At 46.6% G+C, this 12,249-nt stretch overlaps 2 protein-coding genes across 25 annotated transcripts in view; one reads left to right on the top strand and one right to left on the bottom strand.

Annotated features, from left to right (window-relative positions):
* Positions 1–12,249, top strand: part of LOC147021613 (cyclin-dependent kinase 14-like) — a 369,402-nt gene that overhangs the window by 16,623 nt on the left and 340,530 nt on the right. Inside the window, exon 1 of one of the 20 annotated variants that reach the window (XM_085891764.1) lies at positions 8,442–8,584. The exons of 18 other annotated variants lie outside the window; for them this stretch is intronic. The gene's annotated coding sequence lies outside the window, so the exon portion shown is untranslated. Of the gene's footprint in view, positions 1–8,441; positions 8,585–12,249 lie in introns of those variants that run through there. One more of the 20 variants, XM_085891767.1, reaches the window with a different exon arrangement.
* Positions 2,992–8,684, bottom strand: LOC147021616 (glucose-induced degradation protein 4 homolog). Of its 5 annotated transcripts, none has more exons than XM_085891780.1 (8): positions 8,537–8,684; positions 8,137–8,230; positions 7,818–8,024; positions 5,456–5,515; positions 5,208–5,315; positions 4,940–5,041; positions 4,246–4,376; positions 2,992–4,158 (listed from the first exon to the last, which is right to left on the bottom strand). In XM_085891780.1, the coding sequence occupies exons 3-8, from the start codon at positions 7,956–7,958 to the stop codon at positions 4,095–4,097; spliced, it is 606 nt and encodes a 201-aa protein (XP_085747906.1). In that variant the 5' UTR covers positions 7,959–8,024; positions 8,137–8,230; positions 8,537–8,684; the 3' UTR covers positions 2,992–4,094. The 5 variants fall into 5 exon arrangements, with proteins under 5 accessions (XP_085747906.1, XP_085747905.1, XP_085747908.1 ...); XM_085891779.1 differs by having other exon boundaries at positions 7,818–8,031; positions 8,537–8,683; XM_085891782.1 differs by having other exon boundaries at positions 8,137–8,271; positions 8,537–8,680.

Here is a 12,249-nt window from a genome sequence, read left to right as displayed (position 1 = left end):
GTGACCCGGACTGAAAGAAACTTCGTACATGTAAGAGTGCTTCGCACATCGTGCCAATAGTCAAACTTCAACTCTGAAGCAGAATAAACACTTTTCGTTTTACATTCGTTTACATGGCGACGTGTGACGTCACCGCTGAGAGGCGTAAGGACGTCATGACATCATCGGTCATTCGCTGACGTCATTACGTCTGTCGTCGACAGACCGTCACCACTGAGAGGTGTAATGCCACTCCTCAAAAATAGTGTCTGTAATGTAAAACCCTCTTCTGCACATGCTGACTACCTCAGAATGTAAATTTGACACAAAAAAATGCAACAAGAAACATTGTATCTTCTATATTAATACTGAAGGACCAATTTTGTGCCCCTCCTAGCGGTCGCATCACGTTTTTCTTGGTACTGTGACCTGAGAAGTTTTGACACGGTGTTTGTACGTCAAAGTAGACACGTGCACAAATCAGGGGACTTCTTCACAAGGAGTAGTGTACACCAAAAATGTCGTGTACAAGGACGTTTTGTAGGCCTCATTAGGTAAGTCCATGGAGTACATCGACTGGGATCCGGCTCTTACAACAGCCGCCACTGGTTGTCATATTGGGCTCATTGAACGGAATCCGTCTGTGACGGGTTTTCGGCTTGTTTGTCCTTAATCTTTGACCCAGTCATCTTTGTTCAGTTCAGCTTTACATCATCGTACACACATGCTCTTCTTCTTTGTTTTTATGTAGTACAAAGATGCGGGGTCGCATCATTGGCTGAGGGCGTGGCTGTGCCGCTGATGCAATCCCCACTGCTAGTTGGGGCAGGAATTTGACCATAGTGCCAGTGATAACTTGCCAACTCTTCGCGAAGGACACTGTGCGATCTTTATCATCCACCAACGAATGCTGGCAGATGGGAATCCCATTTAACGTCCATTCGAGGGACGGAACACATTGATGAATCACCCTGCCTGTGAAACAGTTTCTAGCTACGTCGGGATTCACACCCAGACGAGACAGCTTAGAGGGGAGTGTGCATACCTCTAGGCCATCCTGTCAGCCAAGTACGTACTGTACTTGGTTTGTTCAAAATCCCTTCAATGGTTCACAAGTTATCGTGGTAACAAAAATTGATCACGAACGGACAGACGGGCAACCAGAAAATATTGCTCCCGGCACCTTATGCATAAAAAACTGACAGGTGTTTTTATAAAACACTCTGTAATTAGTATAGATCAGCATTAACCTGACTTAAGCAGGAGTGATAGGGGAAGATTAAAGCAAAAGAGGTGGTTAACGGTGTTGCTCTGCTCCAAAAAAAAAACAACTAATTAATCGATACATCAATGAGAGAGAGAAGCAGCTGATGACAAAGACTACGACGCTTGTCCAGAAGACCATGAGGAAGAAACCGAGCAATGCCAGTGACACAAACATCATCGATACGGTTCAATTCAGCAGTAATCCTGCATTGATGATTAGAGTTTTAAGAGTTTTTGGATTGTTGAGAGTTCAGCTGCTTGTAAAAATCAAAAAACATTTTTAATCTTCTTCTGCTCGGGTGTTAGGAGGAAGGACGCATACATATATGCTGTCTGAAGATCTGTTTTTGTGTCCGCTGCACAACAGCAAATCTGTTATGTATGACTGGCTCATTTACTCACCATGTTCTGGACATGTTCATTTGTATGCCTGCAAACTTCTTTCAACTGAAGCATGTGTCTTTATCAAAGGATTTGGTGATTGGAAACACCTCAAATGCCTTGATGAACACGAGAGAGTTCATAAAACCCCTTACCCCGTTCAGTCTTGAGAGAGCGAAAAAAAAAAAGGATGTGGATGGGGTCTATGAGCAGTAAATTTGACTGCTGAAGATTATGTAGAATGCCGTAATATTTTGTCCAAGTACTGTAAAAAAGGAGATTCTTTGAAGTGTGAAAAAGGCAATTTGTGTTATACAGTGTTCCAGCTTTTTTCTTTTGTATACATTGTCAAAGCTCGTATGAAAGCTAACACACAACGCACAACAAGGGGGGGGGGCATGAGACAAGGACAAAACAGTGGGGAACAGAGACATTAGATCTGTGGAAGGGAGAGGGATGGGGAACACGGGGTATACAAGATGGACATTACAAGGACATTGCAAGCGAGTAATTCAATTGAAATAAAAAAGATTTTAAAGGTTGTAGAAAAAAAATTCAGAATTTTCCCACTGTTGATGCAGCATCTTTTACACCACCTTATTTAATACATAACATTAGTTATTCATGCCTGTTCTTTGTGTCCTTAACAGTCAAGTTTCCTATTTGGAATAATAAAGGTAAAATACGTTGGCGCTAATTGAATAATTGGGTATTAAAAATAAATTGCGAATAATATCGAACTTCCAGGTCACGCACGTCCGGGCACGTGAGAGCGAAGAAACGGTCTGTGCGGTTTATTTATTATTATTATTATTTTTTTTATTTTTTTTACGGGCACGGACTAATATAAAAAAAAATCTCACTCCTCTCTGCACATCTGCGATTGGGACAAATTCAGAACCAAAATACTGGTAAACTCCAGATTTGTTTTCTGATTTGTGTTCAAAATATAACATTCCATTGAAATCAAATTGGTCTGGCTGACCATAAACCGACGTGTGAACAGACAGACAGAACCAATTGCTTTAACCCCGCTTTTCGCTCCGCACACGGAATAACGAGAAAAGCTTGGGAAATCAAAACTTGCTGCTGACACGGATACCACCTGCCAAAGCAATCGAGACATTTGATGCAGATCTATCTCAGCAGTTTCAGTACTGGAAAGATGTCCTGAAGTTAAGTGTGTTGGAGCATTCGAGTTCTTCAGTGAGCGAGGACTCACATTCCATGGCCACGATGAGTTGGCAGGTTGAAATTATTCATACATGAGGCAGCCAAATCTGCAACTAAATTGCTGCAAGTTAAGACAAAAATGGCCTTCAGTTAATTGCTCCCCACATTTTCAAAGATGCAACAAAATCAAAATATCAGTAGGATCTATTTATTAATGCATTTTGATACATTCATGTTTTAATTGGGTGTGGGTGGGGGGAGGGGGAGTTATTTGGGCCCAAGGCCCCAAATTTTTTAAATCTTCCTTTGTCTCTTATACCCCAAATCTCATTTCATGCCACAACAAACTCCCCCACAATCTGAGAAGAACCTTACATAAATTATATTTATATTACCAGGTCCTCTTCAAATTTACAAATGCCATTTGAGTTGGGTTTTTCCCCCACAATGAAAACCTGAAAAAAAAAAAATCACAATATTTATACCAAACCAGCAAGAATAAGATATAGGGAGGTCGAAGCATCGGTCCTTGCAGCATGAAAACATTGGCAAAGAAAGAAAATCCATTCCCACGAGATACCCAAACAATGCATTAGCCTTAAAAAATGTTTTTTAAACAAAACAAAGCAGTAAATATATTCACCCTAAGCATAGCAGCATATTCAGGACAAGAAACTGTAAACCCGTTTATATGTTTATCTAGTTGGTGGAAAAACAAATAGATATTACCATCTTGGTGCTTTAACAACACATTTTTGAGACATTCCAGTAATAAAATTCAGTTATTGGCATTCCGAGAAATGAGCTGATCCACAGTCGGCACACAAGTCCAGTGTCACACATCGACAGTTGGTCCAGGTGACATGAACATCAACTGGAAGCAGTTACAGGGCGATCCTACCACCATTAACATTTTCATCATCATCTACATAGTCCAAAAAGCACTTCCTCCACATCTGTAAAACCGAGTCCAAAAGAAAAGAGATCGAGCACACAATAAAGAAGGGAACAACAGCTTCACCGGTGATGATATAAAACAGCACACAAGGCTGGATGGCCTGAGAAAGTGGCAGGATCTCAAAAGTGAGAAAAAAGGTAAAATATTTATGCAAATTTTACACACTGAAAAAGCAGCATTCTTACGAGGCTGCTGTAGGTCTATAAAAGTCAAGGAACGTCTGTTGTGAACAGAGTGCAATGCATTTTCGTGGAGTGGTGAAAGGTAGAAAGCATCTTGATGGAACGACAAACAGAGGTCGTGGGATCCGAACAAGAGGATCAAGGTCGTGCACAAATCAGCGGAACATATAAATGGCAAAGTTACGCTGTGGCACATACATCAAGCTAAGTGACTGGTACCTGCAAGAACATAAAACAGGATGGTTAAAATTAGTGACTACCTGAAACTGCAATATTTATTACATTTCTGCTGACATGTATGCTCACCATTCGGAGCTTTTGTGAAAGTAATAGCCTTCAATGGTGGCCGTGGACTTCTGCAGGCAGATGTAGTAAAAGCCAGCAAAAGAAGCACCGTTGATGTCTAGAATCGTGTGATCGGGCACAAGAAAGTGCTCCTGCAAAGACAAGTTATTGGGAACATAATCAGATGTAATTTGGCTGGCAGGTTAGCTTAGAGCTAATGCGCACACCTTTGAGCCAACTCACCTGGTTCTAATTTCGACCGAGCTATAAACTGTAACTCTGCTATTTCACAGACAGGGTGAGGCATCAACGTGTGCACTGTCCATTGGTACGACCTAAAGCCCGAGGACCTGTCTGCCAGCATGTGAAATCGGTAATCGATGTGACAGATCCCACGGTGGCCAATTTCCAAATCCTGGACAATTTCCAAATCCCTGCCACAGTCGAACATCAAAAGCCTGGCCAGTCGGTTCCAGGAAGGCTTCGATCAGACCCGTTCCAGTCAGTCAGCCGACACCACGAGGTTGGAATAATTGGAGCCATTAAATTAGATGATGACAATTAGATATCAATAGATGGGGGTTGGGGAGGGATAACAGCCACAATGACGAGAAAGAAAATTTATGCACCCCGAGTTGAATGCCATAACATCATGAAACCATTTCAGCAAAAAGACTGCCCGGAAGTAATCCTGCCATTCGAGACTAAAACTCACCTTCCACCGCATGAAGACAAAGTCACTCTGCTCCAGCTCTGCATAGTTAAAGTCATCGGAGTTGAAAACTTTGGCAAACTGGTAGAAGGAAAGAAACTTACCCTGAAAAGCAAAACCGTTGTAAACTTCATTCACAGATTTTGATGTAATTACAACGTAAAGTCAGCAACAATGCTTCGGTGTGCTCGTAACCAGTTTCAGGCAGGCACAGCAGCATGGGATTTATAGAGGTAAAAGAAGGAAGAGTACCAAGCATATCGATACACACCCAGTGCTTGCGATCCACATCCTCATCAGCGTCCCACTTGCGGGTAAGAAACGGGCGCCGCTTACTCACAATCTCACCATCAAAGAATGTGGTGAGCTCCGGGTATTCCTGCATTTGCCAAATAGAATGAAAGTGGATAAATACTTTATAGATGGTTTATTGAAGTTTGCAAGGAAGAGGGATAGGTTGGGGGGAAGGCAGTAATCAAGCAATTTCTTAACCTGTTCACTGTCATAATGCTTACTTACCTCTGTCAGGCCTTTGATGGTCAGATAACCACACAAAAATGAATCCTCCATGTCAACTTGCTGTTGGTAGGAAAACAGAAAAGTTCATGCACTCACAGTGCCAGTACCAATGCCGATCACCCCTCCTCTACTCTACTCCACTCTACTCTGCACCCCTCCTTTCCCCCTGCCCTACTCTCATTGCACAACTCTACTCCCCCTGCCCTACTCTCTCTGCAAACCTCCACTCCCCCTGCCCAACTCTCACTGCACACCTCCACTCCCCCTGCCCAACTCTCACTGCACACCTCCACTCCACCTGCCCTACTCTCACTGCACACCTCCACTCCGCCTGCCCTACTCTCACTGCACATCTCCACTGCCCCTGCTCTACTCTCACTGCACACCTCCACTACCCCTACACACCTCCACTCCCCTGTCCTACTCTCACTGCACACGTCCACTCCACTCCCCCGTCCTACTCTTACTGCACACTTCCACTCCCCCTGCCCGACTCTCACTGCACACCTCCACTACCCCTGCCCTACTCTCACTGCACACCTCCACTCCCCCTGCCCTACTCTCACTGCACACCTCCACTCCCCCTGCCCTACTCTCACTACACACCTCCACTCCCCCTGCCCTACTCTCACTACACACCTCCACTCCCCTGCCCTACTCTCACTACACACCTCCACTCCCCCTGCCCTACTCTCACTACACACCTCCACTCCCCCTGCCCTACTCACTGCACACCTCCACTCCCCTGCCCTACTCACTGCACACCTCCACTCCCCTGCCCTACTCACTGCACACCTCCACTCCCCCTGCCCTACTCACTGCACACCTCCACTCCCCTGCCCTACTCACTGCACACCTCCACTCCCCTGCACTACTCTCACTGCACACCTCCACTCCCCCTGCCCTACTCTCACTGCACACCTCCACTCCCCTGCCCTACTCTCACTGCACACCTCCACTCCCCCTGTTCTACTCAATGCGCGCCTCCACTCCCCCTGGTCTACTCTCACTGCACACCTCCACTCCCCCTGGTCTACTCTCACTGCACCCCTCCACCCCCCCCGGCCTACTCTCACTGCACAGCTCCACTCCCCCTGGTCTACTTTCACTGCAAACTTCCCCTCTCCCTGCCCCACTCTCACTGCACACCTCCACTCCCCCTGGGCTACTCTCACTGCGCACCACCACTCTCCCTGTCCTGCTCTCACTGCACACAAAAACTCCCCCTGCCCTACTCACTGCACACATCCACTCCCCCTGCCCTATTCTCACTGCACACCTCCACTCCCCCTGCCCTACTCTCACTGCACACCTCCACTCCCCCTGCCCTACTCTCACTGCACACCTCTACTCCCCTGTCCTACTTTCACTGCACACCTCCACCCCCTGCCCTACTCTCACTGCACACCTCCACTTCCCCTGCCCTACTCTCACTGCACACCTCTACTCCCCCTGTCCTACTTTCACTGCACACCTCCACCCCCTGCCCTACTCTCACTGCACACCTCCACTTCCCCTGCCAACCTCCACTCCCCCTGCCCTATTCTCATTGCACACCTCTACTCCCCCTGTCCTACTTTCACTGCACACCCCACTCCCCCCTGCCCTACTCTCCCTGCACACCTCCACTCCCCTGCCCTACTCTCACTGCACACCTCCACTCCCCTGCCCTACTCTCACTGCACACCTCTACTCCCCTGTCCTACTTTCACTGCACACCTCCACCCCCTGCCCTACTCTCACTGCACACCTCCACTTCCCCTGCCCTACTCTCACTGCACACCTCTACTCCCCCTGTCCTACTTTCACTGCACACCTCCACCCCCTGCCCTACTCTCACTGCACACCTCCACTTCCCCTGCCAACCTCCACTCCCCCTGCCCTATTCTCATTGCACACCTCTACTCCCCCTGTCCTACTTTCACTGCACACCCCACTCCCCCCTGCCCTACTCTCACTGCACACCTCCACTTCCCCTGCCAACCTCCACTCCCCCTGCCCTATTCTCACTGCACACCTCCACTTCCCCTGCCCTACTCTCACTGCACACGTCCACTCCCCCTGCCCTATTCTCACTGCACACCTCCACCCCCTGCCCACCTCCACCCCCTGCCCACCTCCACCCCTCCCCTGCCCACCTCCACCCCTCCCCCGCCCACCTCCACCCCCCCCCTGCCCACCTCCACTGCACACATCCACTCCCCCTGCCATATTCTCGCTGCACTTCTCATCCTCGCCGCACACTCAACCATCCACTTCCCTTTTCCCCCACACAATCTCCATTCGCTGCACGGCCGCGCGGGGGGTACCGTGCACCACGTGTACTCACTCAACAAGTACAGTCGCGTCACAAACCCGTTACCTGTAGCATCACTTCGACGCCGTAGCATTTCCCTTTGCTCTTCTGTTGTCCGGCGTAGCTCGCCCCACTGTACAGCATCCCCGACAGGACACCGCTTTGACGCGAACCCAGTGGAGGTGCGGGCCACAGTGGCACGGCCATCAATCCGCCGACGGCATGCCGTGTACTGGCCGTGTACGGGCCGTGTACGGGCCGCCTCAAGCCCACCTGCACACTTCACACCGTAATCACGGACCTCACAACGCAACTCGTGGCCATTGACCGTTGGTCGAGCTACAGGTGGAGCATCCTTGTTTATCGTCCAAATCACGTGACACACCTGTTTGGGTTTCAGGTGTTTTCTCGCAATCTTTTTTATTTCAGATCTCTGTTTCCTCCGTATCCGAGTCCTTTCAGTCCTCCACGTGCAGCTCCTGGTGGAGTGTACATCGACCCCAAAATGTGTCGTCACGCTCTTATAAATAATACGTATAATGGTGTTAGTCACAGAATTAGAAAAGAACGAAATACAACTTCCGCCGTAATATTAAAATTCTCCACTCTCGACGATGGACCATTAAACAACAACAACAATAAAACAACAACAACAACCGAGTGGTAAAATGACTGCAAAGGGGATAAAGTATGAAAAACGCTGTTAAAACGTTCATTCAAAACAGTTTTTGTTTTTTTTAATTTGAAAAGCCTCATCAGTTAATGCTTAAAACGAAAATACAAACCTCGGGTCCAGCGGTCCAGGAGTGCACACAACGACAAAAGTCAAACGAGTAAGTATGAACACGGACACGCAGGAGGGAGTGTTCCGTTAGCAAGCGGCTTTCTATCGCTTTCCAAGCCAGTCGTTCCGCGTCGACCGCTTTGTAAGCTTCTCGGCAAGAGGAGTGAGCGATTACGAGAGGTGCTGGGTTATGTGAGTAAAATGGCCACCACAATCGGATTCAAAATGCGACAAACAATAAAAATTTTCGGAAGCTTGCACCTGTTATATATTGTATACTTACAATATTATTGAACCACTTCTACTTTTCATCCTGATTCTTAAAGATCTACAAACTTGCAAAACCCCCTCCACCCCTTCTCCGGAATGCACAGTGGTAGGGTCCAGAGGTAAGCCCTGCAGGGGGGCTCCTCCTCATTCCGTATTTATTTTTGTCGGGTGATGAAGTCGTCAGTCATTTCAAGTTAATGCAAAAGTTTCGTTTTGGTATCACATTGAAGGTTGGGGTCTATTAAACAATTTTGGTTCTCATGGACAACGATGAGCCCAATGGGGGGATACTAGGGTGCTTCATAATAGGGGGTAAAAAATAAAAGTATGAATATTCATGCTCCCTGGGTGTGCCTTTGTTCCATTTGACAGTAGAAACATACACACCAAATATGAAGCAGATTGGAGGATATTTAGGGATTCCTCAAGTTTGCACAATATTGTTGAAATTTGCCAAACTAACTGACAACTTGCCGTCGAATATGCACAACGCAGTACACTTCACAATTAATATGGTTGTTTGATATTTTCGAAAACCACAGCAGTCATATAGGATGAAAGAAGAGTTTTTCCAAGGAGACCAAGATGAGCTTTTTGACATTGCAGTGCAAAATGCCCTCTCCATAATGGGCATAATTGTGCCAACTTTGAGGAACCCCTAAATATCATGGAATTTTGTTCATTTTTGGCCTATAAGTTCTTATGGGGTATTGGAACAAAGGCAAAATCAGGAAGCAGCAAAAATCAAACTTTCATTTTTTTGGAACACCCTTGGGGATACCCAACCCCTCCTCTCTCTCCCCCATCCCCCTTGTCCTCCCCGCCCCCCCCCCCCCCCCCGCCCACGTGGCTTGGTGAAGTATTGAAACTGTTGAAACTTTTGAACAGATGAACAGATGTACCTTTTGAACAGTGGTATTTCTGTCTTCTACCGTATCCTCTCTGGGTCTCCCCTCCCCTCCCCCTCCCCCCCCCGCTATATCTGGTAAAACCCCCTTCTGGTAAAACTACCAAAATCACGAATTACTGCTCACCTTCACTCTTTCATTCATCTTTTTTCCCGCCTTTGGAATAAACTCCCTCACTCTATTCAATCCCATTCTTCCCTCCAGGCCTTCAAAACAGCTGTTCACCACTGCCTCTTATCATCCCCCATCCAAATCCTTGATCTTTTCTACCCCCGATAATCCACCGAAACCCTCCTCCTTCAAATTCCCTGCTTTCCTTCCTGAAAGTCCCTGTAATGTCCATCTTCTATTCCCCATGTTACCCACACCATCCCTCTCCCTTCCCCAGATCTCCTGGTGTCTCTGTTTCCCACTGTTTTGTCCTTCCCTCTCCCACCCCTTTTGTCTCATGCCCCCCCCCCCACCTTGCTGTGCGTTATGTGTTAGCTCTCATACGAGCCTCGACAAGGTATACAAAAATAATAATAATAATAATCTATCTATAATTCCAGCAGTGTGTGTGTGTGTGTGTGTGTGTGTGTGTGTGTGTGTGTGTGTGTGTGTGTGTGTGTGTGTGTGTGTGTGTGTGTGTGTGTGTGTGTGTGTGTGTGTGTGTGTGTGTGTGTGTGTGTGTGACCACCGTTTCTCGACAACCACTGGTCCGATCTAATTGAAACTTGCCAGGTATATTTCTGGGGACCTGAGGATGTGGCTTTTCAAGGTTTGATATTAATCGGACAAGTGCTTCCCAAGTTATGGCCATTTATTTACCAAACCAATGACAAGACACGTTGTTGCGTGGGCGTGGCCGATGGGAAAGGGAAGCTCAGCCGCGTTCGCCATTATGGGTTACAAAGTACGGACTTCCGGATCTATTACGCGTTACAACGTACAGACTTCCGGATAATGATGACTTCGTGTATTCTAATAATTTCTCGATTTCTTATGCGCATTTATAGATAAACAATGCTGCAAGTTATGATCGTTTTCATATTAGACGGTGTATAAATTTCGGTAGCATCAGAGTGCTGGTGTGCTCCGAACCAGGAAGTAATTTTTTTCTCTCTCTCTTCTCTATTTGTTTTTCCTTTCCACGACATTGCGAAAAGGTAAAATACGTTGGCGCTAATTGAATAATTGGGTATTAAAACTAAATTGCGAATAATCGTAACTGCGAATAATATTCGAACTTCCAGGCCACGCACGTTTGGGCACTCGAGAGCGAAGAAACGGCCTGAGTGGTTGTTGTTTGTTGCTCGCGGTTTGAATATTTATTTATTAATTCTTTTTTGTTTGTTTGTTTTTTTACGGGTACGTACTAGTAATAATAATTTAAAAATATTGATGATCCGACCTGAACATATGAGGTCTCTAAAGATTTGAGATGGAGAGTAGCAACTTTTATATTCTAGGAATATTGTCATGAGAAGCCGCCATTTTGACGGTATCGGCATAAATCCATAAAAATGAACATTTTTGGGGGGACTTTTTGGCTTGGCCAAACGTGTTTTTTTTTTTGAAGTTGCTTTATCGATACTCGGCAGTGGAAGAAATCTGGTGGAAGTGGAACATGATAAATGGCAGTGGAAGAAACAACCTAATGGATGTCTTTGTAATGTATGTTTGTTTGAGGTCGACAAGTACAAACAATCAGACCGACCACGATGCACTCAACTTCACGAAGGTTTTATTCTCAACAATCAGCTCCATGACTGGTCCCGTGTGTTGCGCATGCGCACACAGCACTCACGTCATATCCGAGGAAGGGCGATACGTCACAATATCTCCCCCTTTAAATGACAAATCCAAACGGTCTGGATGTTTAGATACACAGGAGGACCGACGCAAAGGAGTTGTTACAGGTACAGATTTCGGTGACATGGACAAATGCACCGGACTGGCAGCGGGTACAGGTACAGAAACTTCGTGCGGACGCATTACTGACCCCTTCAGATGCAGGCTTGGAAACAACAGTTGTATTCTCAGACAATGGAACAATAACTGGATGACTCACAGGTTTCGCACATCCTCCAACTCAATTTTATGCAGCTTGATCTGATCTACATGTTTCCTACCTGGACGCCCATCTTTCAGCTTAACACAAAAAACCCGAGTTCTTTCCTTGCTAATAACAACACCAGCCAGCCATTTCGCTCCAGGGCCTGGTTCAGTACATAAACAGCATCGTTTACAGCAAAGTCACGCAATGCAGCCGTGCGATCCTGATAGTATTTCTGACCCTGACGCTTGTTATCAACTGTTTCACCGATGTCAGGATGAACAAGAGAAAGTCTAGTTTGGAGTTCTCGCTTCCGAAGCAATTCGGCTGGAGGCACTCCAGTTGCGGTATTTGGTCTGGATCTGTAACCAAGCAACACGCGTGACAAACACGTTTGAAGTGAACCTTGAGTATCACGCCTTAAGCCTTGCTTGATAATCTGCACAGCACGCTCTGCCTGACCATGAGAAGCGGGTTTAAACGGAGCAGAACGGACAT

Source organism: Eptatretus burgeri, chromosome 8 (genome assembly GCF_056783735.1).
Source record: "Eptatretus burgeri isolate ZD-2024b chromosome 8, Ebu_testis_v1, whole genome shotgun sequence".
Classification (NCBI taxonomy): Eukaryota; Metazoa; Chordata; class Myxini; order Myxiniformes; family Myxinidae; genus Eptatretus; species Eptatretus burgeri.
Note: the sequence above shows the minus strand (reverse complement) of the source record. Positions and strands in the feature narration are given on the sequence as shown.

What these genes read in the sequence shown, in the direction of transcription:
- LOC147021616 (XM_085891778.1), bottom strand. Translation starts at nt 7,958, where the DNA reads ATGGCCGTGCCACTGTGGCCCGCACCTCCACTGGGTTCGCGTCAAAGC. An exon ending in GCGTCGAAGTGATGCTACAG is followed by an intron (nt 5,516 to 7,817) that starts GTAACGGGTTTG and finishes TCCTACCAACAG; the next exon opens with CAAGTTGACATGGAGGATTC. An exon ending in TTGTCTTCATGCGGTGGAAG is followed by an intron (nt 4,377 to 4,939) that starts GTGAGTTTTAGT and finishes TTGTCTTTGCAG; the next exon opens with GAGCACTTTCTTGTGCCCGA.